The following is a 23,611-nucleotide window of genomic DNA, read 5'->3' as shown; positions in this document are numbered from 1 at the left end:
CCCAGTGAAACTCATTCTAATTCATCCTTGATGGAGAGATGTTTACCATCCTCCTGACATTCCAGTGTATGGGATGCACACACGCACACACACACACACAATATGGGACACACACACTCACAGAGTATGGGACACAGACACACACACATGGGGCAATCTTGTTTCTTAGCAGCTTCTAAGAACAGTGGTATGCTGGGTCCAAATGTGTCCTACAGACGGGCACCAAAGTAATCCTCGTAGGATGCTGATTTCATCATATTTCCAGGTGAAAAACCTAAATGAGTGACAAGGTAAATTTCAAGACTTCCTGCTAATCATTGAGGATTGTCTCCAAGTCCTTAAATAATCTCCTCCCTACCCTTGTCTAAGCCAAACTTGTTTTATTTTTAATATTATTATTAAACCTGCCAGTTACTGAATGGCAGGCTTTGCATTGACACCTTTACATATATCACCTCTAATCTTTGAGCCCATCAGGGTCAGTGGCACTCCTCCCCTTTAGTAAATGTGAAAGAGGAGGTTCATGGGAGTTTAGCCACTTGCCAGAAATCACTTAGCCAAAAAGTAGAAGAGCTGATTTTCTACCCAGGCCGTTATGGCTGCAGAATCTGCACTAATTGTACCTATGCTCCAACCACCCCCTCCCGCAATTTTTCCCATTTGAATAATCATGGATATATTTTCCATCTCCATCATGGTGTCATTCTGCCCCTCCTGCCCAGTGAGAAATACATATTGTCTCCTTTTGCACATTTGCCCATGACCTAACTCAAGTTCTGCTTCCTTACAATGGCTTTCAAAGGCCCATCCCTTCTGTAAATTCTTCTCGAATTACTCTGAGCACCTAAGTCAACACCAGAGAAATTAAACAACAATCTATCACTTGTACGACTTAAGAAAGAGTGTCCGTCTCTCCCTCAGGAGTTTCTGACTTCATATAAGAGTGTCCGTCTCTCGCTCAGGAGTTGCTTACTTCATATACCATCTTATGAAACAAGCTTTAGTGTTGCCAAGTGTCGCTGCCTCTAACGGTGTCTGTCCTTCCACCCCATCCCCCTCCTCCCAAACACCCACACCCACACAAACACTCCCCACTCAAGAGCGTGCACACAGCCTAATGTAATCGAAACCCTTTTCTGTTCCATCCTCGGGGAAGTCTGAGAACAGATTGCTCTCTGCAGTGTGATAATTCATCATCCATTCAAGTCACCTTCCAGGCCCCCTGTTGGTATAGACTAGCTCCTCCTAGATTAGGTTTCCCAACCCTGCTTCCCAGGTGGATGTTTCATATCCTACCCTGACCTGCTCTTGAAACTGTCTAGGTTGTTCCTTTTTCCTTAACTTGAAAAGCCCTAAATTTTTCAAGGGGATGCCAATGGCAAGAACATTTCCTAAGTAAAGTCTAAAGGGAAACTATTGATTTAAAGAGACACCACAATGCTACAAGCTTCAGAATACATTGTCTGGATTAGCGACTTACACACACATCTCAGTTGTGAAGTTTGCATCTTTAGAGGGAGCGGAGACCCAGTTTTCTCTCCATATTCCACTGGAGAGGGGAAAAAAACCCAAGTGTGAATTTCTCTTACTGTTTTATAAATGAAATAGTACTACTCTCACCAGGAAGTATGACTCTGCCCCACTGGTCTTCAGGACCAAAGGGCTGTCTAGATGGTGGGATTTCTAAGGCTAAGGGAAAGAACTTCACATTTTAAAAAATTACAACAAATCCTTGCCCTCTGCCACCTACTCATTAATGTCTAAAGAAATGCTTATCCAGAGAGAGACGAAAAAGACCTCATTTCCACAATTAGAGTTAAGGCTGACTATGGAAAGACATCTGAGAGAAGGAATGAAGTGAAGTGAGTCACTCAGTCATGTCCGACTCTGCAACCCCATGGACCATACAGTCCATGAAGTTCTCCAGGCCAGAATACTGGAGTGGGTAGCCTTTCCCTTATCCAGAAAGAAGGAATACCTTGACTTAAATTTACCCAGAGCTCTTGAGAGCAATCTTCAGCTGATTGGGCCACTTAGAAGTGATCCTGCCTCTTGCTTCTCTGATGACCTGGTCAGGTGACCAGGGTGGATGAAACAACCAGTACTGCTTCACAGAAACTCTCTTTAAAAGAACAAGAAATTAGCTTTCCAAAGTCCTGCAGAAAAGATGTCCTAAGTGAGACCCAGCCCGCTAAAAGCAAAATCTTGGCACTGATTCTCTGTGAGGAGGGGGCCCCTTGATATCATCATCATATTCACTGCCCCTGGGAGGCAAGCAGGAGGGTCCTCATACTGCTGGCATCTCATATGCCAAAGCCAAAACACTGAGGGTTTTCCTGAGCCAGCATTAGAGCAGCAGAAGACTTTTCAGAAGGTTCAGTGATGGGTGAGTGGTGCAGGATTTCTTCCCATTGTGGTTGAGCCTGCTCTGGGCACACCACAGTAGAAACCAGCCCAGCTTCCTATTTCATTGTGTGTTGGTCTGATGGTGACTCATACCGAGAGGTATGTTTATCCCAAACTGGCAGGAGCTGTGTATTCAAGGGCAAATTTTGTTAGCAGTGGGGGAGGGTGAATATTTGTAGGCATGACCTCTTTTCTCTGAAGCATTGAGTTTGTGTTCACACTGAAATGATTAACGCTATTATGGTCCAGTGTGCCCTGGGGGCACCAGGGCTGAGTTTCTGTGTTCCACTGCAATCAAACAGGCTGAGTTTTTTGAATACTTAGACTTAACCGTGAAGATGCTGGCTTTCTTAAGCTTTCAGAGAAATTACTGTCTAGGGCAGTGGTTCTCAAGTGTTAGCAGACATCAGGGCCACCTGGAGTTTGGTCAGAGAGGGGATTTCTGGACCCTGGTCCCAGTGTTCTAATTTAGTAAATCTGAGGAAGGGCCTGAGGCTTTGCATTTCTAGCAGTTCCCAAGTGATATTGGTGCTCATGGTTCAGGGACCATACTTGGACACTATCACGGTTTCTTGTCCGTAAAATGATCAGCATTCTAGGCAGAGAAGAGAGAACTTTTATATAAGTAGCCTCTCTGCTCCCTCTTGTCAGTTTCATCTTGTTTATAATGCAGATGGCAAAGTCAAGAGCATCGTTTTCATTTTGACTCTCTTGCAGCATAGGATGAAGCTTCGGTTCATAAAATGGAAACCTTCTGTGAGACTTGAGTGATCAGGAGACTGCTATCAGTATATGACACTGGATGTGCAGGGGGTGGGCAGGGTGGGAGCGGGGGGAAGTTACAGGGCACCTTTTCCTGGGAGTGAGTTGGGGCTCAGCTTGGCTTGGGGGAGTCAAGGCACAAATGTGCCATTCTATAACCATCGCTCCCAATTCTGAAGGGTTCTTTGAGCATTTTTACTGGGGTTCATAGACCTCTTTGGAATCCTTTGGTTAGAGACAGTTTCAGGAGCTATTTTGCCTCACAAGAGCTGCAACCATTTAGTTTCTGAGGAGCTAAAATGTGTTATTAAAACCTCAAGCAGTTTTAATAGAGACCATTGCATTGTCTATATTCTGTTGTTGTTGAATCACAGATTGTTCAACAATCTGTATTCACAGTGCTATTTGAAACACTGTGAGGGGAGAAATTTAAGAAAAAATAAAAGAAGCAGAGAATGGTAGAAAAAGATAGCAAGGTTATTTCACACTGGAGTATCTGGAGGGACACGGGAGAGAGGCTACACCCCTCAGAAAAATGGCCGGTGGGCTCCCTGGTCTGTGGAGGGTCCTCTAAGTGGCATGTGGGGCTAGATGAGTGTTGCGGGATTGCTGTGCACCACGTCGGGGAGCCCTGTCTGGACAGCTGCTGGGGAACAGTTTTAGGGCTGACTGGTGGGAATGGTATCTGCTGGACTAGGTTCAGTGATGCTGTTCCTGCTCAGCTAGAAGATATTGTCAGTCCTGCCGTGTGTGAAGCGCCCAGCCTGAAGCAGTGAGCCATAGCAACCAGTGTCTTGAACGCATCACAAATTTATAAAGGTCTACTCTGCAAGGCATTTCGAGGGTAATCTAATACATGGAAAAGGTCCTGCCTTCAGCAGGTTAATGAAATCCCTGTGGTGGGAGGGGTGATGATTGAAAATAAAAGCAACGCAGGGCGATCAGAAGGAGTATAAATGGTATTCTGCTGAGGTTCGAAGGAAGAGTTAGTATTTCAAATGATTCAGAAAAGTCTTTACAGAAAAGGGAGCATTTAAGATTGGCCTTGAAGGGTTCTGTTAATTTCTTCCTGTTAGGAATGGTGTTTAATTCAGTTCAAACCTATTATACAGTGTCTGCTCCATGGTAAGTATTCAGTGAATGTTGAATGAACTGAAAAGTGGATGAAGGATGTGTATGGGTAGAGAGATGGGTATTCTTAAGTGTTTATTCAGAGCCTAATAAGAGATGAGCAATCTGGGTACAGAAACAAAATGCAATTCTTGACCTAAAAGCACTCACATTCTAACAAGGAACATAAACACAAAAATACATAATTATGATACAGTGTGAAATGTATGCAACAAAGAACTCTTTAATGTGGGACTGCAGTGCTGCTGCTGCTGCTGCTAAGTCGCTTCAGTTGTGGCCGACTCTGTGTGACCCCATAGACGGCAGCCCACCAGGCTCCCCTGTCCCTGGGATACTCCAGGCAAGAACACTGGAGTGGGTTGCCATTTCCTTCTCCAATGCATGAAAGTGAAATGTGAAAGTGAAATCACTCAGTCGTGTCCGACTCTTAGTGACCCCATGAACTGCAGCTCACCAGGCTCCTCCATCCATGGGATTTTCCAGGACTGCAGTGCAGGTGGCTGGTTAATTCTCCTGGAAGGTCATGGCAGACTAGGCTTTGAAGGATGAACAGGAGTGCAACAAATGAATAAAGGGGAAATGAGAGAAGGGTTTCCAATTGGCAAAACAGAAGCAGTGAAGGAGATGCAGCCAGCCGAGTTTGGCAGGAACTACCATTAGTCACGAGGTGCTGCAGTAGCCATGGGGAAGGGTAAATGGAGGGCTCTGCAGGTCAGGTTGAGTTGAGGATGGATAGAACCAGAGGCTGTACATTGAGATGCCTCTAAGAATCAGGCAGATAACCTAGATGAGTGGAGATGGGGACAGACAGGACAGCAGGGCCTTCTCTACAGGAAAAACCACCCTATTGCTCTATCCTGGTTCACACAAAACTAGGAACAGAGGGATGTGGGCTACGGGGCCAGACCTTCCAGTTTCCAAGGGTGACTAGAAATAGGGGTTTTTATGTAAGAATCTCCAGATGCTTAATTTGGCAAATGATTCAACTTTCTCTTCAAAAATTCTTCATGTAGGCCAAACAAAACATATCTGTGGGCAAGACTCAGCCAAAGGACCTTCTGATTGTGGTCTGATTGTGGTCTGTGCTCACCAAGCCTACCCACAATAAGAAACACATTTTCACACAAAAAGACTAAAGACTTGTGCCCTTACAACATAGATGGCTAATGAAAGAGTCATGTGAAGCAATACTCAACCTTTACTCTCTGCTCTTTTCTAGTCTCTTCAATTTTTTTTATTATGTGGTTCAGTGGTAAAGAATCCACCTGCCAGTGCAGGAGACTTAAGAGATCTGGGTTCAGTCATTGGCTTGGGAAGATCCCCTGGAGGAGGAAATGGCAACCCACTCTAGTATTCTTGCCCGGGAAATCTCATGGACAGAGGAGCCTGGCGGGCTACAGTCCACGGGGCTGCAAAGCATCAGACCCGACTGAGCTACTAAGCACACAAGTTGGTCATGATTCATTTTGATTCATTGGGTCAAGACCTGAAATTTGAAAACCATTGGTTTAGAACATCTTCATCAAACTACTGTTAGATAAGAACAGAATAAGGTACTTTTAGGGACAAGCATGTTTCCATTCTTGACACTTAAAATAGTGCTTAACAGATTACCTTGAATTTCTTCACTTACAACTAGAAACATTTTGACAGAATGATTTCAGAATCTTTTGGTCATTTTATCCTAAACAGAAGTTGACAAGAATTTGGTGTCATCTTCTGGGGTGCTTGATACAATTAAGAACAGACCTAGCTATTAAATTCAGAGAAAATGCTACGTGGTTGAAGTTCAGCAGAAAGTCCAAAGGAAGCCTCCATTCAGGCCTCATTAGCATCTAAACCTGATATTTCTGGAATGAGTTTTTCATTTAGAAGAATTTCCCCCTATGATTCCACATCACCTCTCTTCTGTGACCATGCTCACCTGGTCGCCTTGCTTGTACATCACAGCCAGGGAGAGGAGAACAAGTTCAGAAGTTGGGCAGTCTGTGAGGTATCATGTCACCCGTTATCAATGCAGCAGCTATTCCCCTCCATTGGTTGGACATCATGTGTTTATATAGCATATGGCAGAAAGTGAAGAGGAACTAAAAAGCCTCTTGATGAAAGTGAAAGAGGAGAGTGAAAAAGTTGGCTTAAAGCTCAACATTCAGAAAACGAAGATCATGGCATCTGGTCCCATTATTTCATGGCAAATAGATGGGGAAACAGTGGAAACAGTGTCAGACTTTATTTTGGGGGGCTCCAAAATCACTGCAGATGGTGATTGCAGCCATGAAATTAAAAGACGCTTACTCCTTGGAAGGAAAGTTATGACCAACCTAGACAGCATATTAAAAAGCAGAGATATTACTTTGCCAACAAAGGTCCGTCTAGTCAAGGCTATGGTTTTTCCAATAGTCATGTATGGATGTGAGAGTTGGACTGTGAAGAGAGCTGAGCACTGAAGAATTAATGCTTTTGAACTGTGGTGTTGGAGAAGACTCTTGAGAGTCCCTTGGACTGCAAGGAGGTCTAACTAGTCTATCCTAAAGGAGATCAGTCCTGAGTGTTCATTGAAAGGACTGATGCTAAAGCTGAAACTCCAATACTTTGGCCACCTCATGCGAAGAGTTGAGTCATTGGAAAAGACTCTGATGCTGGGAGGGATTTGGGGCAGGAGGAGAAGGGGAAGACAGAGGATGAGATGGCTGGATGGCAACACCGACTCGATGGACATGAGTTTGAGTAAACTCCGGGAGTTGGTGATGGACAGGGAGGCCTGGCGTGCTGCGATTCATAGGGTCACAAAGTGTTGGACACGACTGAGCGACTGAACTGAACTGAACTGATGGACCTATCAGAACATCTCAAGAAGCATTAAAATGTAGGGGCTTTGGAGAGAGACCACCTCTCTCTTGGGGCTTCCCATTTGGTGATAGTGGTAAAAAAAAAAAAAAAAAAAGAAAAAGAAAAAATCCACCTGCCAATGCAAGATACGTAAGAGATGTGGGTTTGATCCTTGGGTCAGGAAGATCCCCTGGATGAGGGCATGACAACCCATTCTAGTATTCTTGCCTGGAGAATCCCATGGACAAAGGAGCCTGGGGGGCTACAGTCCATAGGGTCTCAAAGAGTCAGACATGACTGAACGACTTAGCACACATGCACCCCTCTCTTGGAATATCTGAGAGGTGATCTGTCATTGCAAGGCTACTGTGCAGCAGGAAAGGGATGGTCATCCTTTGAATTCCGAGTGTGTCTGCCATCACTCCTATCTTGAGTCAGAGGCATTCCTGCAAGATGCAACAGGACTCAAAAAGAGCTCAGACTATGAAACAAGAGTGCAAGAGAGGCTCCTCGCCATTGAAAGGAGCAGCCATGATGGAGAGACCCCTAGGGAAAGGTCGTGCTTACTATAAAAGCCCCAGGACCACAGGGAGGCAGCACGGATATGATAGCTTTGCAAGACAGGTAGAAAAAAGGCAGCTGACAAACATGAATGAAACAAGCAAGGCCAGAGAGAGAGCAGCAGTCTGCTAGGCCAGAGAGTATCCAATACAATATTACCTGTGCAGTGCCAGACCATTAGGAGCAGGTTTGAAGATGAGATGGGAAGTCCCCTTGTTTTTACAGGACCTCTGTGTTGCTTCCCTGCATTCTCATCCTCACATGGGCAAGCGGCCCTCTCTGGAGTCGTGCAGCTCATGGCCTGCACATCTTCCTTCCCCAGAGGCAGTGATGCTAGGGAACGAATGCTGGGGTTGATAATCAGTTGAATCACGACTCCCCACTTTCCAGAGGATGTAGAGCCAAGCTCTTCACCTGAGTGAGATTCTGTTTCTTTCTTCAGTGAAAATAGCAGAGAACACCCACTTTTCTCTCCGAGTGTGGAGGTTTGATAAGTTATCTGAGAAGTTTGAGCACTGCAAAGAATTATTGGTTAGATCTGCAAAAGAAAAAAAAAATTTCACGATGGATTGTTCATCAGAAACTAGGCTAGTATGAGCTATATGCTCAGTCACTCAGTCATGTCTGATTCTTTGAGACCCTATGGACTGTAGCCCGCCAGGCTGCACTGTCCATGGGATTTTTCAGGCAAGAATATTGGAATGGGTTGCCATTTCCTTCTCCAGGGGATATTCCTGACCCAGAGATCAAACCCACATCTTCTGTGTCTCTTGCACTGCAGGCAGATTCTTTACCCATGGAAATGATGAAATCTAGAAGGAAAAAAAAAGGTACAAGAAAGACACTGTATTCACAGATTGCACTGCAAGTTCTAATACAATGACAATTACATTCTCAACGTGTAAGCAATGATCACAGTTAATTGAAAATGTGGTTCTGCCATATTAGTAAGAACAAGATGTTAATAAGTACTGGCTAAGTTAGTATAAGAATGTAGCAATAAGAATAACAGTAAGACTTTCTTAAGACCAAGAAGTGTAGTGATGAAGTCCAAGAAAAACACCTAAGGTTGAACATACTCTCTTATGGTGGGCGCGGAGGGGTTGGGAGGAGCGGTGAGGCAGGCAGTTGCCATCATGCAGTCTCTGTGCTTGTTATGCATATAAGCCTTCTTAATGTCTTAAACTTCGGTAAAAGCAAAACATATGGGAGGAAACTCATACTACCCATCTCATATCTTTACTGTCAAGATTCATTTCAATGAGATAATGTGGAAAAAACACAGAAATGTTAATTGAAGATCAGTTGTTCAGAGGAGAGTGAAAAAGTTGGCTTAAAGCTCAACATTCAGAAAACGAAGAGCATGGCAACTGATCCCATTGCTTCATGGCAAATAGGTGGGGAAACAGTGGAAACAGTGGCTGACTTTATTTTTGGGGGCTCCAAAATCACTGCAGATGGTGATTGCAGCCATGAAATTAAAAGACGCTTACTCCTTGGAAGAAAAGTTATGACCAACCTAGACAGCATATTAAAAAGCAGAGACATTACTTTGCCAACAAAGGTCTGTCTAGTCAAGGCTATGTTTTTTCCAGTGGTCATGTATGGATGTGAGAGTTGGACTGTGAAGAAAGCTGAGTGCCGAAGAATTGATGCTTTTGAACTGTGGTGTTGGAGAAGACTCTTGAGAGTCCCTTGGACTGCAAGGAGATCCAGCCAGTCCATCCTAAAGGAGATCAGTCCTGAGTGTTCATTGGAAGAACTGATGTTGAAGCTGAAGCTCCAATACTTTGTCCACCTGATGCGAAGAACTGACTCATTGGAAAAAACCCTGATGCTGGGAGGGATTGGGGGCAGGAGGAGAAGGGGATGACAGAGGATGAGATGGTTGGATGGCATCACTGACTCAATAGATACGGGTTTGGGTGGACTCTGGGAGTTGGTGATGGACAGGGAGGCCTGGCATGCTGCAGTTCATGGGGTCGCAAAGAGTTGGACACAACTGAGTGACTGAACTGAACTGACTGATCTGTAGAGAATAGTAGGGTAGGTGCATACCCCAGAGCCAGAGGGAATGGCCCAATATTCCTTGCAAAGAAAAATAAACCTAAAATGTAGGCAATGAGAACTAAACTTGTAGCTGAGTGGAGAAGCAGTCAAACTGGGGTTTTTAGGAGACACAAGTTTGGACCTGAACTGGTAAAGCCCTTCCCTGTATATGTTCATCTCTTTCTCATTTGTCCCTTGCAGTACAATTGCTCCATTTACCTTGAGAACTTTGTAAGATTATCCTCAAAGCCTTCGAGATATTATAAGCTTGCCTGGAAGCAGCAGACTGTTTCCTGGAGTCTGCAGCCAGACTGCCCAGGGTTCGGATCTCAACTCTACTGTTACTAATTGTGTGACCTGGAGCAAGTCACTGAATCCTTGCCCGCTCCCTCATGCCTCGGTTTCCTCATCAAAAGATAATGATATCAGTAGTACCAACTTCATAGGATTGTTGTGAGGATTGAATCAGTTAATATTTATATTAAATATTAAAGGAATATATATAATATATATATTAATATATAATTAATGTGTATTAAATAATAAAGGAATGCCCAGGGGGACTTCCTTGTGGTCCAGTGGTTGGGACTTCACTTTTCAGTGCAGGGTGTTTGGGTTTGATCCCTGGTTGGGGAACTAAGATATCACATGCCTCACAGCCAAAAAATAGAAAAAGAAAACAGAAGAAATACTGTAACAAATTCAGTAAAGACTTAAAAACTGGTCCACATCAAAAAGTCTTAAAATAATGCCTGGACCCTAACAAGTGAAAGTGTTAGTCGCTCAGTGATGTCCGACTCTTTGCAACCCCATAGACTGTAGCCCCCCAGGCTCCTCTGTCCATGGAATTCTCCAGGCAAGAATACTGGGGTGGGTTGCCACTTCATACTACAGAGGATCTACCTAACCCATGAATCAAACCCAGGTCTCCCGCATTGCAGACAGATTCTTTACCATCTAAGCCACCAGGGAAGCCCACAGCAAGAGCTCAGTAATTGCTTGCTCTTGCTGCCATGATTATTATTATCCTTCTGGACTGAGTGAAATTGTGTGTGAAGGGGCCAGTGTGTTCCCTGGGATGGAGTTCAGTGATCAGATTAGTTTGAGGGTGCAGGCAAGTGAACAAAGCTGGATGGGTGAGTTGAGGAACCACCCATTCCTGCTGAGCAGTCTCTTCGAAGTTCACCTCAAGCAGAGCAAGAATTTGTAACTCTTTGTCATGAGACCCTGCTCAGGACCACACGAGTGGCTTCCCGCGGCTACTGTCCTGGGATAAAACATCACTAGGGACCTCTCCCAGTTGGGTTCTTGAGCCCCAAACCCTCTGGGCAAGCGAGCGGCCGATCCTAGTTCATCTTCACCCTGTGGAAGGAAACAAGATGTCTGATAATAATTTGGTGCAGGAATGTGTGGATTTTGTAAGAACAGTTGTTCTAAAAAGTTTGAGGCTCTAAGCCAGGTGTGCCCAGGATTCTTGCCAAGGAAGCTGTCCACCCACTCTGCAGCAGCTCGTGCTGGCTCCTCCCATCATCATGCTGTGTCATGTTGTGCTCTGGGGACAGTGCCCTTGTTTAGCTTTTCCAAGGCTCTGATGCCACCTCTGCTTCTGCCTCAGGTCAGTTCAACTGGAAATTGCGCTCCTTTGTGTGGTTCTCATTCAGAGAGAAGGTCGGCCACCGTGGGTTTGCAACTGGCCCACCAGTAAGCTCATTCCTTCAGCTTTTTTTTTTTCTTATGTCATTAGTTGGGTTTATTGACATCTTCAAAATTACCTAATTGATAGAGACTGTTGGCAAACCCAAGGCATTTAACCAACTTTCTATGTCACCCAAAGGCTGTTACTATGGAAAAGAGACAGAAAACCAGGCTAGTGTTAAGTGAAAGAACCCACTGAACCCACATTTATAGAGCACAGACCTTGTGTCAGGAACTCTGCCAGACCCTGGGGATGCAGTGACATAACCTCGTAACAGAGGACAGAAAAAAAGGAAAGAATGAGAATGGATAGATGGTGCTAAGTATAAAGCAAGTAAACAGCGTTGGGCGGAGTAGACAGACTGATTCGACTTGGGTGGTCCCAGGAGAGTTCTCAGAAGGATGGCATGGGAGCTGCTTTAGGATGAGACCGGAAGAGGAGGAGCCAGTCTGCAAATACCTGGGGGATGAGCCCCTTCTGGGAAAGGAGAGGACAGGTGGAGACCTTGAAGGAGCAGGAACTGGAGCTTGGGGAGCAGTGTGAAGAGGGCATGAGAAGGACCAGACTGGTGGGAGGGCTCTGTGGGCTACCCTAGGGCGTCCTGGATAATGTAGCGGAAGCTGCCTGGAGGCCTTAGTTGGTGGTATGATCTGCTTGAATTATGCCCTTAAAAGATCGCTCTCGTTGCTCTGTAGCAAAAGAATTGAATACATGAGGCAAAAGCCCACACTGTTGGAAGACATAGACTCTGTGCGTTCTTCCCAACTGTCCCCTAAACCCCTCGTAGCGCCCTGCTTGGTGAGGAACTAATTACTCAGACGTACATCCTCCTGTTTCTAGTTTTCTGGCCAATCTCCAGTGTTTACATACCCCTAGGCAAGTTGTGTTTGTGAAAACTCCCACATGAGATGTGAACTGGGTCTGATGGTATCTCATTCAATTTTTTTTTTTTTTCCCTTCTAATGGGCTCTTTCTCAAGAGGGCAGCAGAAATGAAGTGCTAATGAGGACGCTTGTCAGAGTGGGGATGTGTTGGTGGAAAACAAAGATATACTTTAGCGGGGAGGATTCCGTGCATCAGTAAGGGGTGGGTGTGTGGAGGGGTTGGAAAATCCTTGTTTGTGCATGTTCAGTTTTTCCTTCTGATTGCTGTGCTAATGTTGAGAAGCTGAGACTAACAGAGGCAAGTCAGACCTGCTATTTAAAATAGATAGAGAAAGAAAATAGATTGGTGGTTGTCCAGGTTTGAACAGGGAAGGGGCTTCCCAGGTGGCGATACTGGTAAAGAACCTGCCTGCCAGGGCAGTAGACATAAGAGACACGGGTTCCATCCCGGGGTCAGAAAGATTCCCTGGAGAAGGGCATGGCAACCCACTCCAGTGTTAATTCCTGGAGAATCCCATGGACAGAGGAGCCTGGCAGGCTACAGTCATAGCGTCACAAATGTCAGACTTAGCACACGTGCACAAGCAGAGTAGGGGTGGGGGTGTGACTGCTGATGGGTGTGGGGCCTCTTTTTGGGGTGATAAAAATGTACCCAAAAATACCAAAATTACGCCTTATGGTTATGGTCACATAATACTGTGAATATTCCTAAAGACATTGAGTTGTGCACTTAGATGGGTAGATTTTAGGATATGTGAATTATATGCTGTTAGATTTTAGGATATGTGAATTATATGCTGATAAAACAAAGTCTGCTATTTTGTTTTTATAAGTTAAACTGAAATGATGATCCAGAAAGTTATTAAGCGCACTGAATATTCACTGGGTGTTACCCAGCAGAAGAGCATGTGTCTGTTGCTAAAAGTCATAAAAGACAGCAGAGCTGGAAATTCAGCGTATTTGTGTTTCAGGTGGAGCACATGGTTATCTATTTATGATCAAGGACCTTAAACTCCAGCTCACCTTATTCCCTTACTGAAACACCATGGGAACCATCATGGCTTCCCTATGGGGCATACTCACTGTCTGTTGGGAAAAGTGCCAGGCACTTTACGGACATTAACTCATTTATCCTGACATTAACTCATTTATCCTCGTAAGAGTCTGAATAGAATTTATCCCCACTTTACAGATGAGGAAAGTAAGGCTTGGGGAAGAAAAGTAACTTGTTTCAAGACCACAGAGCTAAGAGGGGTGGAACCTGGATTCACATGAGGTCTGTCCGACCAGAATCCAGGTTGTGATCATCTCACGGCTAGAGGGACCCCTCCCTGAGAGCCATCATGTCATAGTGCATGGCTCCCAACTTGCCTGCACTGCGAGCTGCGAGATAGTCCTAACTCAGCAAGAAATAGGCCAGCTTACTCTGATACTTTCACCCATCTCAAGACCTCCTTCCTGGGGAGATGAGGAAGCCGCAGTCTGGTCCTTAGCTTCCCTGAAAGGATGTCCAGGATGAACTTTGTTCACTGTCTTCTATTCCATGTTGCCCTTTGCTCGCTATGTTTAAGCCAAACCAGGTGTCCTGATGGTCCCCAAACATACCCCAACCCACCCCTCCATTGTCTACGGTGCCTTACTCTTCCTTCCTACTCACTTAAATCCTGCCACCTACCCTTTTTAAAGGACCAGCTGAGAGGATACTTTCTGGTTTCTCTCTCAATTTATACTTTTATTGCAGCACATGATTTACTCTCTACCTTTTATTTCCATTCACATCCTTTCTCTTTCTCCATCTCTCTGTCTCCTTATCTGTCTGTCTCTCCTTTCCTCTACCTCCCTCCGCCTATCCTACCTGATTAAACTGTAAACTCTTTGAGACCAGTTTCTGGGATTTACATGAATGTCTTGGAAGAAGGGCTGTCACTTTCACCTTCCATTGCTTTTGCCCGTGAAGCCTCTGGGTCAGAAGGCTGCCCAACAAGCCATGGCTCTCCCACCTCCAGGCCTGGTTCCCACTCTCCCTCCCCTTAAAACCTCCTCCCTTGTCACTATTCACCTTCTGACCACACCATGGTCTCAAATTCCCTGAAACTTTCTCCAACTATTTGTCCCAGCCTACTGCATGCTTCTCTCTTCAGAAGTCCTCAGTCGTGTCCGACTCTTTGCAACCCCATAGACTATACAGTCCCTGAAATTCTCCAGGCCAGAATACTGGAGAGGGTTGCCATTCCCTTGTCCAGGGGATCTTCCCAACCCAGGGATCAAAGCCAGGTCTCCTGCACTGCAGGCGGATTCTTTACCAGCTGAGCCACCAGGGAAGCCCTCTGAAGTCCTAGCCTAGGACAGAAGGCTGTCCTAACCTCCCAGAACAGCATTTTCTCTCTGCATTGATCAGCTCCCCAGGGAGAGCTTGCTGTGTGCTCTGCACAGCACTGGGGAGGGCCTGGGTGGTCTGTCTCCACAGTTCCCTAGAAGGCCTGGGACAACACAGCACACACAGCGGCTCTCACGTGGTCATTATTTGTTGACTGTAGATAAGAAGTTATTTCCCAAGCATTGGAATTTAGGAGTTTTAATGGAGGTATCCATTTAATGTCTCTCTGTCCTCTCCCCTGGTCCCATGTTGAACTTCAAATATATTTCTTTCTTTCCCAGTGATAGATTTTACTAGGTCTGGGCTTTGCTAAACTTCAGGAAATAATCTCTTTTCTCCCACTCCTGTGGATGAACCCCTGAAGTTAAATGAGAGAATGATCAAACCACTCAGGGTCAGGTTCTCTGTCACCCGGGTGACTAGGAAAATACCTGGCAAGGTGGCAAGTATAGATTATGTGTGTTTGCCTTTTCTTGCAAAGGTAACACTGGGCAGAGTTGTGTCATACAGAAAGCCTGAACAAGTCAGAACTTCATTTCTGGAAGGAGCCTAAACACCTAAAGAGCAGTCCCAGCGTTCGTAAGGTCATGTCTGACTCTGCACGTTGGATGCGGTGAACTCAGGTCCTTTGCTTTCCTCCTCCCCTTGGGTGTGCAGACCCAGGAGACACCAAGGGAAAGGTGACGGTGTGTGTTTATTCACACAGAGCAGGAGTGGGAAGGCCACTTCAGAGAGGATTCGAATCTTGTTTCTGAAATTTACCGCCATGTGCATTGAAAGCATCATGTTGCTGCTTCCTAGCAGGTAAACCTCGGGCACAGTGCTGTGTTAGTGAATGTGTAACAGCAGACTCTGTGAGTAGGCACAGGGCAAAGCTCTGATTTGTTAAGTCTGCTGGGTTCTGGGGTGTAAATACCCTCCCCACGGCTGACTTCAAGCTGCTAAGATGAAGTCACTGAGCACACAGTTGCAGAGCCTTATGCAGCCAGCTCTCTGCAGCAGGCAGGAGCCAAACAGCTCACCATCCTTGGTGCTCAAGGGCTCATCGAGGTTAATCTAAGCATACGCACATTACCTACATTCATTAGTTTGTCTAAAATACTATTTTTCAAAAAAAAAAAACAACTATTTTTCTATTTGTGTTGGTCTCTGCCATCCATCAGCATGAATCAGCCACAGGTGTACATATGTCCCGTCCCTCTTGAACCTTCCTCCCACCTCCCACCCCGTCCCACCCCTCTAGGTTGTCATGGAGCACCAGTTAGAGTTCCCTGCTTCACCCAGCAAATTCCCGCTGGTGATCTGATTTGCATGTGGTAAGGTATATGTTTCCATGCTACTCTGTCAATCTGCCCCACCGTCCCCTTCCCCACTGTGTCCATAAGTCTGGTCTCTATGTGTGTGATTTTACTGCTGCCCTGCAAATAAGTTCATCAGGACCATCTTTCTAGATTCCATACATATCCATTAATATATGAAATTTGTTTTTCTCTTTCTGACTTACTTCACTCTGTATAATAGGCTCTAGGTTCATCCTCATTAGAACCGACTCAGATATGTTCCTTTTTATGGCTGAGTAATATTCTATATGTACAACAACTTCTTTATCCACTCATCTGTCAGTGGGCATCTAGGTTGCTTCCATGTTCCAGCTATTGTAAATAGTGCTACAGTGAACAATGGGGTACAAGTGCTTTTTCAATTAGGGTTTTCTCAGGATATATGCCCAGTAGTGGGAATGCTGGGTCACATGGTAGTTTTATTCCAATGAGTCAGTTCTTCGCATCAGGTGGACAAAGTATTGGAGCTTCAGCTTCAGCATGAGTCCTTCCAATGAACATTCAGGACTGATCTCCTTTAGGATGGACTGGCTGGATCTCCTTGCAGTCCAAGGGACTCTCAAGAGTCTTCTCCAACACCACAGTTCAAAAGCATTAATTCTTTGGCACTCAGCTTTCTTTATAGTCCAACTCTCATGGCCATACATGACTACTGGAAAAACCATAGCCTTGACTAGATGGACCTTTGTTGGCAAAGTAATGTCTCTGCTTTTTAATATGCTGTCAAGGTTGGTCATAACTTTTCTTCCAGGGAGTAAGCGTCTTTTAATTTCATGGCTGCAGTCACCATCTGCAGTGATTTTGGAGCCCCCAAAAATAAAGTCAGTCACTGTTTCCACTGTTTCCCCATATATTTGCCATGAAGCGATGGGACCAGATGCCATGATCTTAGTTTTCCAAATGTGAGCTTTAAGCCAACTTTTTCACTCTTCTCTTTCATTTTCATCAAGCGGCTCTTTAGTTCTTCTTCACTTTCTGTCATAAGGGTGGTGTCATCTGCATATCTGAGGTTATTGATATTTCTACCGGCAATCTTGATTCCAGCTTGTGTTTCACCCAGAAAGAAAGTAAAGTCGCTTAGTTGTGTCTGACTCTTTGCGACCCCATGGGCTTAGCCTATCAGGGTCCTCTGTCCATAGGATTCTCCAGGTAAGAATACCGGAGTGGGTTGCCATTTCTCCAGGGGATCTTCCCAACCCAGGGATCGAACCCGGGTCTCCTCCATTGCGGGTGGATGCTTTACCATTTGAGCCACCAGGGAAGCCCTTTTCCTATTTGGAACCAGTCTGTTGTTCCATGTCCAGTTCTAACTGTTGCTTTCTGACCTGCATACAAATTTCTCAAGAGGCAGGTCAGGTGGTCTGGGTATTCCCATCTCTTTCAAAATTTTCCACAGTGTATTGTGATCCACACAGTCAAAGGCTTTGGCATAGTCAATAAAGCAGAAATAGATGTTTTACTGGAACTCTCTTGCTTTTTCCATGATCCAGCGGATGTTGGCAATTTGATCTCTGGCTCCTCTGCCTTTTCTAAAGCCAGTTTGAACATCTGGAAGTTCATGGTTCATGTATTGCTGAAGCCTGGCTTGGAGAATTTTGAGCATTACTTTACAAGTGTGTGAAATGAGTGCAATTGTGCGGTAGTTTGAGCATTCTTTGGCATTGCCTTTCTTTGAGATTGGAATGAAAACTGACCTTTTCCAGTCCTGTGGCCACTGCTGAGTTTTCCAAATTTGCTGGCCTATTGAGTGCAGCACTTTCACAGCATCATCTTTTAGGATTTGAAATAGCTCAACTGAATTCCATCACCTCCACTAGCTTTGATCGTAGTGATACTTCCTAAGCCCCACTTGACTTCACATTCCAGGATGTCTGGCTCTAGGTGAGTGATCACACCATCGTGATTATTTGGGTCATGAAGATCTTTTTCAAACAGTTCTTCTGTGTATTCTTGCTACCTCTTCTTAATATCTTCTGTTAGGTCCATACCATTTCTGTCCTTTATCGAGCCCATCTTTGCATGAAATGTTCCCTTGTTATCTCTAATTTTCTTGAAGAGATCTCTAGTCTTTCCCATTCTGTTGTTTTCCTCTATTTCTTTGCATTGATCACTGAGGAAGACTTTCTTATCTCTCCTTGCTATTCTTTGGAACTCTGCATTCAAATGGGAATATCTTTCCTTTTCTCCTTTGCTTTTTGCTTCTCTTCTTTTCACAGCTATTTGTAAGGCCTCCTCAGACAACCATTTTACCTTTTTGCATTTCTTTTTCTTGTGGATGGTCTTGATCCCTGTCTCCTGTACAATGTCACAAACCTCATTCCATAGTTCATCAGGCACTCTGTCTATCAGATCTAATCCCTTGAATCTATTTCTCACATCCACTGTATAATCATAAGGGATTTTATTTTGGTCATACCTGAATGGTCTAGTGGTTTTCCCTACTTTCTTCTTCCCTACTTTCTTCTTCAGTGGCTGTTAAAATACTGTTTAACTAATTAGTAATTCTGAGTGCACTAATAAGTAGAAGTAACCAAAAATCAAAAAGGCAAACACAGCTGGGAAGCATCCTGGTCCTGAATCAACTTCTTGGTTCTTTGTTTTTTAAACCCCTCTTAAGTGTCTGGATTTGGAATTAGCAGGAGAAGGCCATGGTGGTTTCAGGCCTAAAGTTAACCCCCATCCCAGGGCCCAAGGCCTAAATGCTGATAGCCTATGACCCTCAGTCTTCACCTGAGTACCCTCAATGGCCCAAGGGGGGCCAGCATCCATCCCAATCTCAGAGTCAGCACAAAGGTGGCTCTTCCAGCAGTCCAGAAAGATGTGGTGTTCTCGCAGCAGGCTTCAGGCTGAAGTCACAGCCTAATCTTTCAATTTGATCCATTTCTAAATGGAATTGCTGCTACGGGGACAATATGAGAGCCCTGGGTGACCTTAAAAGGCTGTATCACATTTCAGCAGGGAATTTTATTATACTTCAGAAATTCCTGCTCATAGGGATTGGTGACTGCCTGTCCCGACATTCAGCTGACTCGGGCATCAATGTGTCAGGCCGGCGCTGTAGGGGCTCCCATGAGAAGCTGACCTCAGGTCTCCATTTCCACCCTGTGAGGTATTCTTAAGCCCTTTTGTGTGGCCTCGGGGCAGTGGAGGCACATGGCAGGAGATTGGGAGTCTCCTAACTCCTAACCCAAGGTCCTTTCTAGAGGAGAGGTGGGGCTTTATACCCATGACTGTGCTTCGAAGTTAAATCACTCAGTGCTGTCAGAGATGGACTAGGAGAGGTCAAAGAAGGGTGTTGCCTCGGTGAGTCATCTCAACCAAAAGGTGTGTCGAGGGAGTCAGTCTTTTAGAAGCGAGGATAAGACACCCAAGCTGATGTTAAACCCCTTCTAAAATTAACCTGTGTATGTAAAAGGCAGGGGTAGCATGGCAGGGTAGAAGCATCCTATGATCTACACAGAGGAAGTTTCCTAGCTGAATTTTTATTATCCTAGCACCTCTTTGCCTTGGGGGAATCAGATTAACTGGATTAGAGCCTGGGCTGTTTCTATAATCAGGATCCCAGCTGCCCCATGGCTGACGGTGTCTTTTATGTTGGGAGGAATAGCAGAGGCCTATGGCATTGGCTCAGAAAAGAAATGTCAGATACTGGGACCTCTTACAAATGGAAAGCCCAAAGTGGCAGAAAGTTAGAGCTGTCTGACTGCTTGCTGGGAGTGTTTGTGCTAAGGCAGCCCTGTGCTTTGTGCCAAATAATAATCCTGATTACCAGACTAACGTGGTGGGAGAAAATTAGGTCATGGAAGCCAATTCAAGAGAAGGATCATTTGGGGTGACTAACGACACAGTAACAGTGGGTAGCTTCCTGTAACTACCACTTGCCACAGCAGGAAATGGACTTTTAGGTAAACTGTGAATTAAGCACTCTATGCATTTATTTAAACTCTTGAGTTTCTTGATTCCTAGGCTCAATAATAGTGCCACTCTAGCATAAAGAAAGGGAGTAGGAGGCGGAGAGAAGTGGTAGGAGGGGGAGAATACATCTGCGTGACACGTGTTTACAGTTAAGTGGGAACTAGGGTAGAAGGGCTTCCCTGGTGGCTCAGTGGTAAAAAAAATCCACCTGCCAAAGCAGGAGATGCAGGTTCGATCCCTGGGTCAGGAAGATCCCCTGGAAGGAAATGGCAACCTACTACGGTATTCTTGCCTGGGGAATACCATGAGCAGAGGAGCCTGGTGGGCTACAGTCCATGGGGTCACAAAAGAGTCGGATACGACTAGTGGCTCAGATGGTAAAGCGTCTGCCTGCAATGCAGGAGACCTTGGTTCGATCCCTGGGTCAGGAAGATCCCCTGGAGAAGGAAATGGCAACCCACTCCAGTACTCTTGCCTGGAAAGTTTCATGGACCGAGGAGCCTGGTAGGCTACAGTCCATGGGGTCGCAAAGAGTCGGACACAACTAAGCAACTTCATTTCACAGCTTAGTGACTAAACAGCAGCAATGCAGTAGAAGCTTAGAAAGTATTCTTAGTAGTAAAGCCGTCTCTCTGAAATGTAGACTCCCAGGAGAACAGGATTCCTGTCTTTAGGCAGAAACCAAGGTTACCAGCGGAATATCATTGTGTGATTGCAAATCCAGACTAGTCCTAACCAGAGACAATTTTCCAGCCCAGACCTCTGCTCAGAGCGGAAGCTGCAGGCAGTGTCCTCCCGAAGTCGGGTTGCTTTTCCTCCGTCTGTTCCCCTTCCCCTGCAAGTGTTCTTTTCCCGTAAATCACTGCAGCCTGGAGTAACTTTTGGTATTTGAAGTGCTATTTCCCATCTGCTTATTTACTAGCAGGTGTTACCTTTGGGATTCTCATGCAGCTGGGTATTCAGCATTTCTCAACTGTGTAATCAGAATCTAATACATCACACTAGCGTGGTTTCCGTCTAGGCTGCACAAGACTTTCCTGTGGAAACCCCCTACTCAGTGCTTCAGAGCCTGGGCTTTGGAGTCAGAAGACTTCCTCGCTGTGTGATCTTGAACAAGGTTTTGAACTCCTTGCTTTGGTATTCTGCTCTGCAAAACAGGAATAATGAAATAACTCCCCCCAAAAGACAGTTGTAAGATTATCTGTGATTGCCGGGATAAAACAGTTATGACAGGGCCTTGGACATGGTAAGTGTTCAATAAATTGTTCTTGTTGTAATAATAGAATAATGTTACAGAGTGACCTTGAGATGTCATATGTTCAGGAGTCTCTAGCTTCATGGGGGAGGTACCTCAGTAGTGGTATTGAATGGTAACCCTGTTTTCCCTGATCTAAAAATTGAACTGAGGAGCACAGAGAGAACAACTCAGGTTATTTGATATCAGAAGAATCCCAGAAATCTGGAGAAATTGAACCCTGAGCCTGGGATTTTATAGGGTCAGGACTGATGCATTGTGAAACAAAAGCAAATACAAAATAAGAGACAATTAAGTGCTGCACGACCATGCAGGTATTTAGTGCTTTAGGACTTGGAGGAGGAGGAGATATTTTATGAATATGAACTGCAGTGATAGCTTCAGATAAGAGCCAGGCTGTGGACCAGGCCTTGTGTGTCAGGTTGGATTTGAGTGGATGAGGAGTTGGTCAGTCATTCAGTCATGTCCGATTCTTTGTGACCGCACGGACTGCAGCACACCAGGCTTCCCTGTCCATCACCATCTCCTGAAGCTTGCTCAAATTCATGTCCATTGAGTCGGTGATGCCTTCCAGCCATCGCATCCTCTGTTGTCCCCTTCTCCTCCTGCCTTCAGTCTTTCTCAGCATCAGGGTCTTTTCTAATGAGTCAGCTTTTCACATCAGGTGGCCAAAGTATTGGAGCTTCAGCATCAGTTCTTTCAATGAATAGTCATGACTGGTTTGATCTCCTTGCTGTCCAAGGGACTCTCAAGATTCTTCTCCAACACCACAGTTCAAAAGCATTAATTCTTCAGTGAGCAGCTTTCTTTATGGTCCAACTCTCATGTCCATATATGACTACTGGAAAAACCATAGCTTTGACTAGATGGACCTTTGTTGGCAAAGTAATGTCTCTGCTTTTTAATATGCTGTCAAGGTTGGTCATAACTTTTCTTCCAAGGAGCAAGCAAATGAGGAAAGGAGAAGTTATTCTAAGTGAGGCATATGACACGAGTGAAGGCAAGGAAGATGAAGATCAGGAAGTAGTCAGGAGGCCTCATTAAAGGAGACTTTGTATATTCATACGAATGGACATCAGAGGACTTTAGTGTTCATCTTTCAGGTTAGCCTGAGCTCAGAACCAATCAATACAGTGAGAAGTACTTAACAAATGTAGTCCCTTCTTAAATATCTAAATAGCTATCATGGGTCATGTTATTGAAGATCTCTGAAATAGTACCAGGAACTTTAGATTTGATAGATTGGGACTAAGAGAAATAATGGAAGTTATTTTGTTTTTATTTTAATAAATCTTATTTTTAGAACAGTCTTAGACTTACAGAAAATTTGAGAAAATAATAGTTTCCATATACTAGTTTTCCATGTGAGTAACATCTTGCATTAACATAATTCTTTTGTAATAGTTAATGAACCAAGAATGACACGTTGTTAATAACTTAAGTCTGTATTTTATTTGTATTTTCTTGTTTTTTTTCTGATGTCTTTTTCCTGTTCTGGGATTCCATCCAGGACACCATACTGCATTTAGTCATCGTATCATTTTCAGCTCCTCCTGGCTGCGACAATGTGACTTTCCTTCTTGTTTCTGATGATCTTGACGATTGTGAAGAGTACTAATCAGGTTTTTGTGCAAAGTCCCTCACTTCAGGGATTTTCTCATGATTAGACTAGGGTTATGAAGTTTATGGGAGAGAAGGTCATGGGGGCAAAGTGCCAGTTGTCATCACATCATATCGGAGGTACATACTCTCAACATGATGTTGATTGTTGATGTCGACTTTGATCTCCCAGGTGAGGTAGTGCTTGTCAGATTTGTTCACTGTAAAGGTTCTCTCCCACCCCTCTTGCATACTGTCCCCTCTGGAATGAAGTCACCAAGCACAGCCTGAGCTTAAGGAGTGGGGAGTGATGTCCACCTCTTTGAGTGACCTACACTTCCAAGGCCACGTTGAAGAAGAAAGAGCCAAGCTGCTGGGAACCCTCAGCAATCTTGAGAAAGGGGCTGAAGTTTGGATTTATGTGGTGAGCAAAAGGATGACTAAAGGATGGGAGGGTGGACAGAATTTCATGGGAGATGAGTTGAGGGGGTGGGATCAGGATACTGAGAGGTTCCAAGCATCAGTGATTAGGGGCTTGTTAGGGCGTAAAGAGCACTGCATTGGTTTATTGCCAACTCTCTGTTTCATGGCTGTGTCACCTTGGGTGAATCATTTTGTCCCTCTGAGTCTCAGTCTGCCTGTTTTAAAAATGGGCTTGACTGTTACTGCTCTTCCTACCTCATAAGGCTCTTGTGAGAGTGACTTGAGATAATGCAGATGGAAGGGTTTTGAAAACCATCAAGCCTGATATGGTTTCAAAGGCTGGTGGAGAGACTGATGGTGCTAATGAGAGGGAAGGGCACTTGG

General features: G+C 44.9%; 1 protein-coding gene across 2 annotated transcripts in view; it reads left to right on the top strand.

Annotated features, from left to right (window-relative positions):
- The window catches only part of ABLIM1 (actin binding LIM protein 1), a 217,508-nt gene that overhangs the window by 27,340 nt on the left and 166,557 nt on the right, over positions 1–23,611 (top strand). Inside the window, exon 2 of one of the 2 annotated variants that reach the window (XM_068961482.1) lies at positions 10,931–10,954. The exons of the other annotated variant lie outside the window; for it this stretch is intronic. Coding sequence (XP_068817583.1) covers positions 10,931–10,954 — 24 coding nt within the window. The remainder of the gene's footprint in view (positions 1–10,930; positions 10,955–23,611) is intronic. 2 annotated transcript variants of the gene reach the window in all.

This window comes from Capricornis sumatraensis, chromosome 23 (assembly GCF_032405125.1).
Source record: "Capricornis sumatraensis isolate serow.1 chromosome 23, serow.2, whole genome shotgun sequence".
NCBI lineage: Eukaryota > Metazoa > Chordata > Mammalia > Artiodactyla > Bovidae > Capricornis > Capricornis sumatraensis.
The sequence above is the reverse complement of the archived record's forward strand: the minus strand, read 5'-3'. Positions and strand labels throughout refer to the sequence as shown.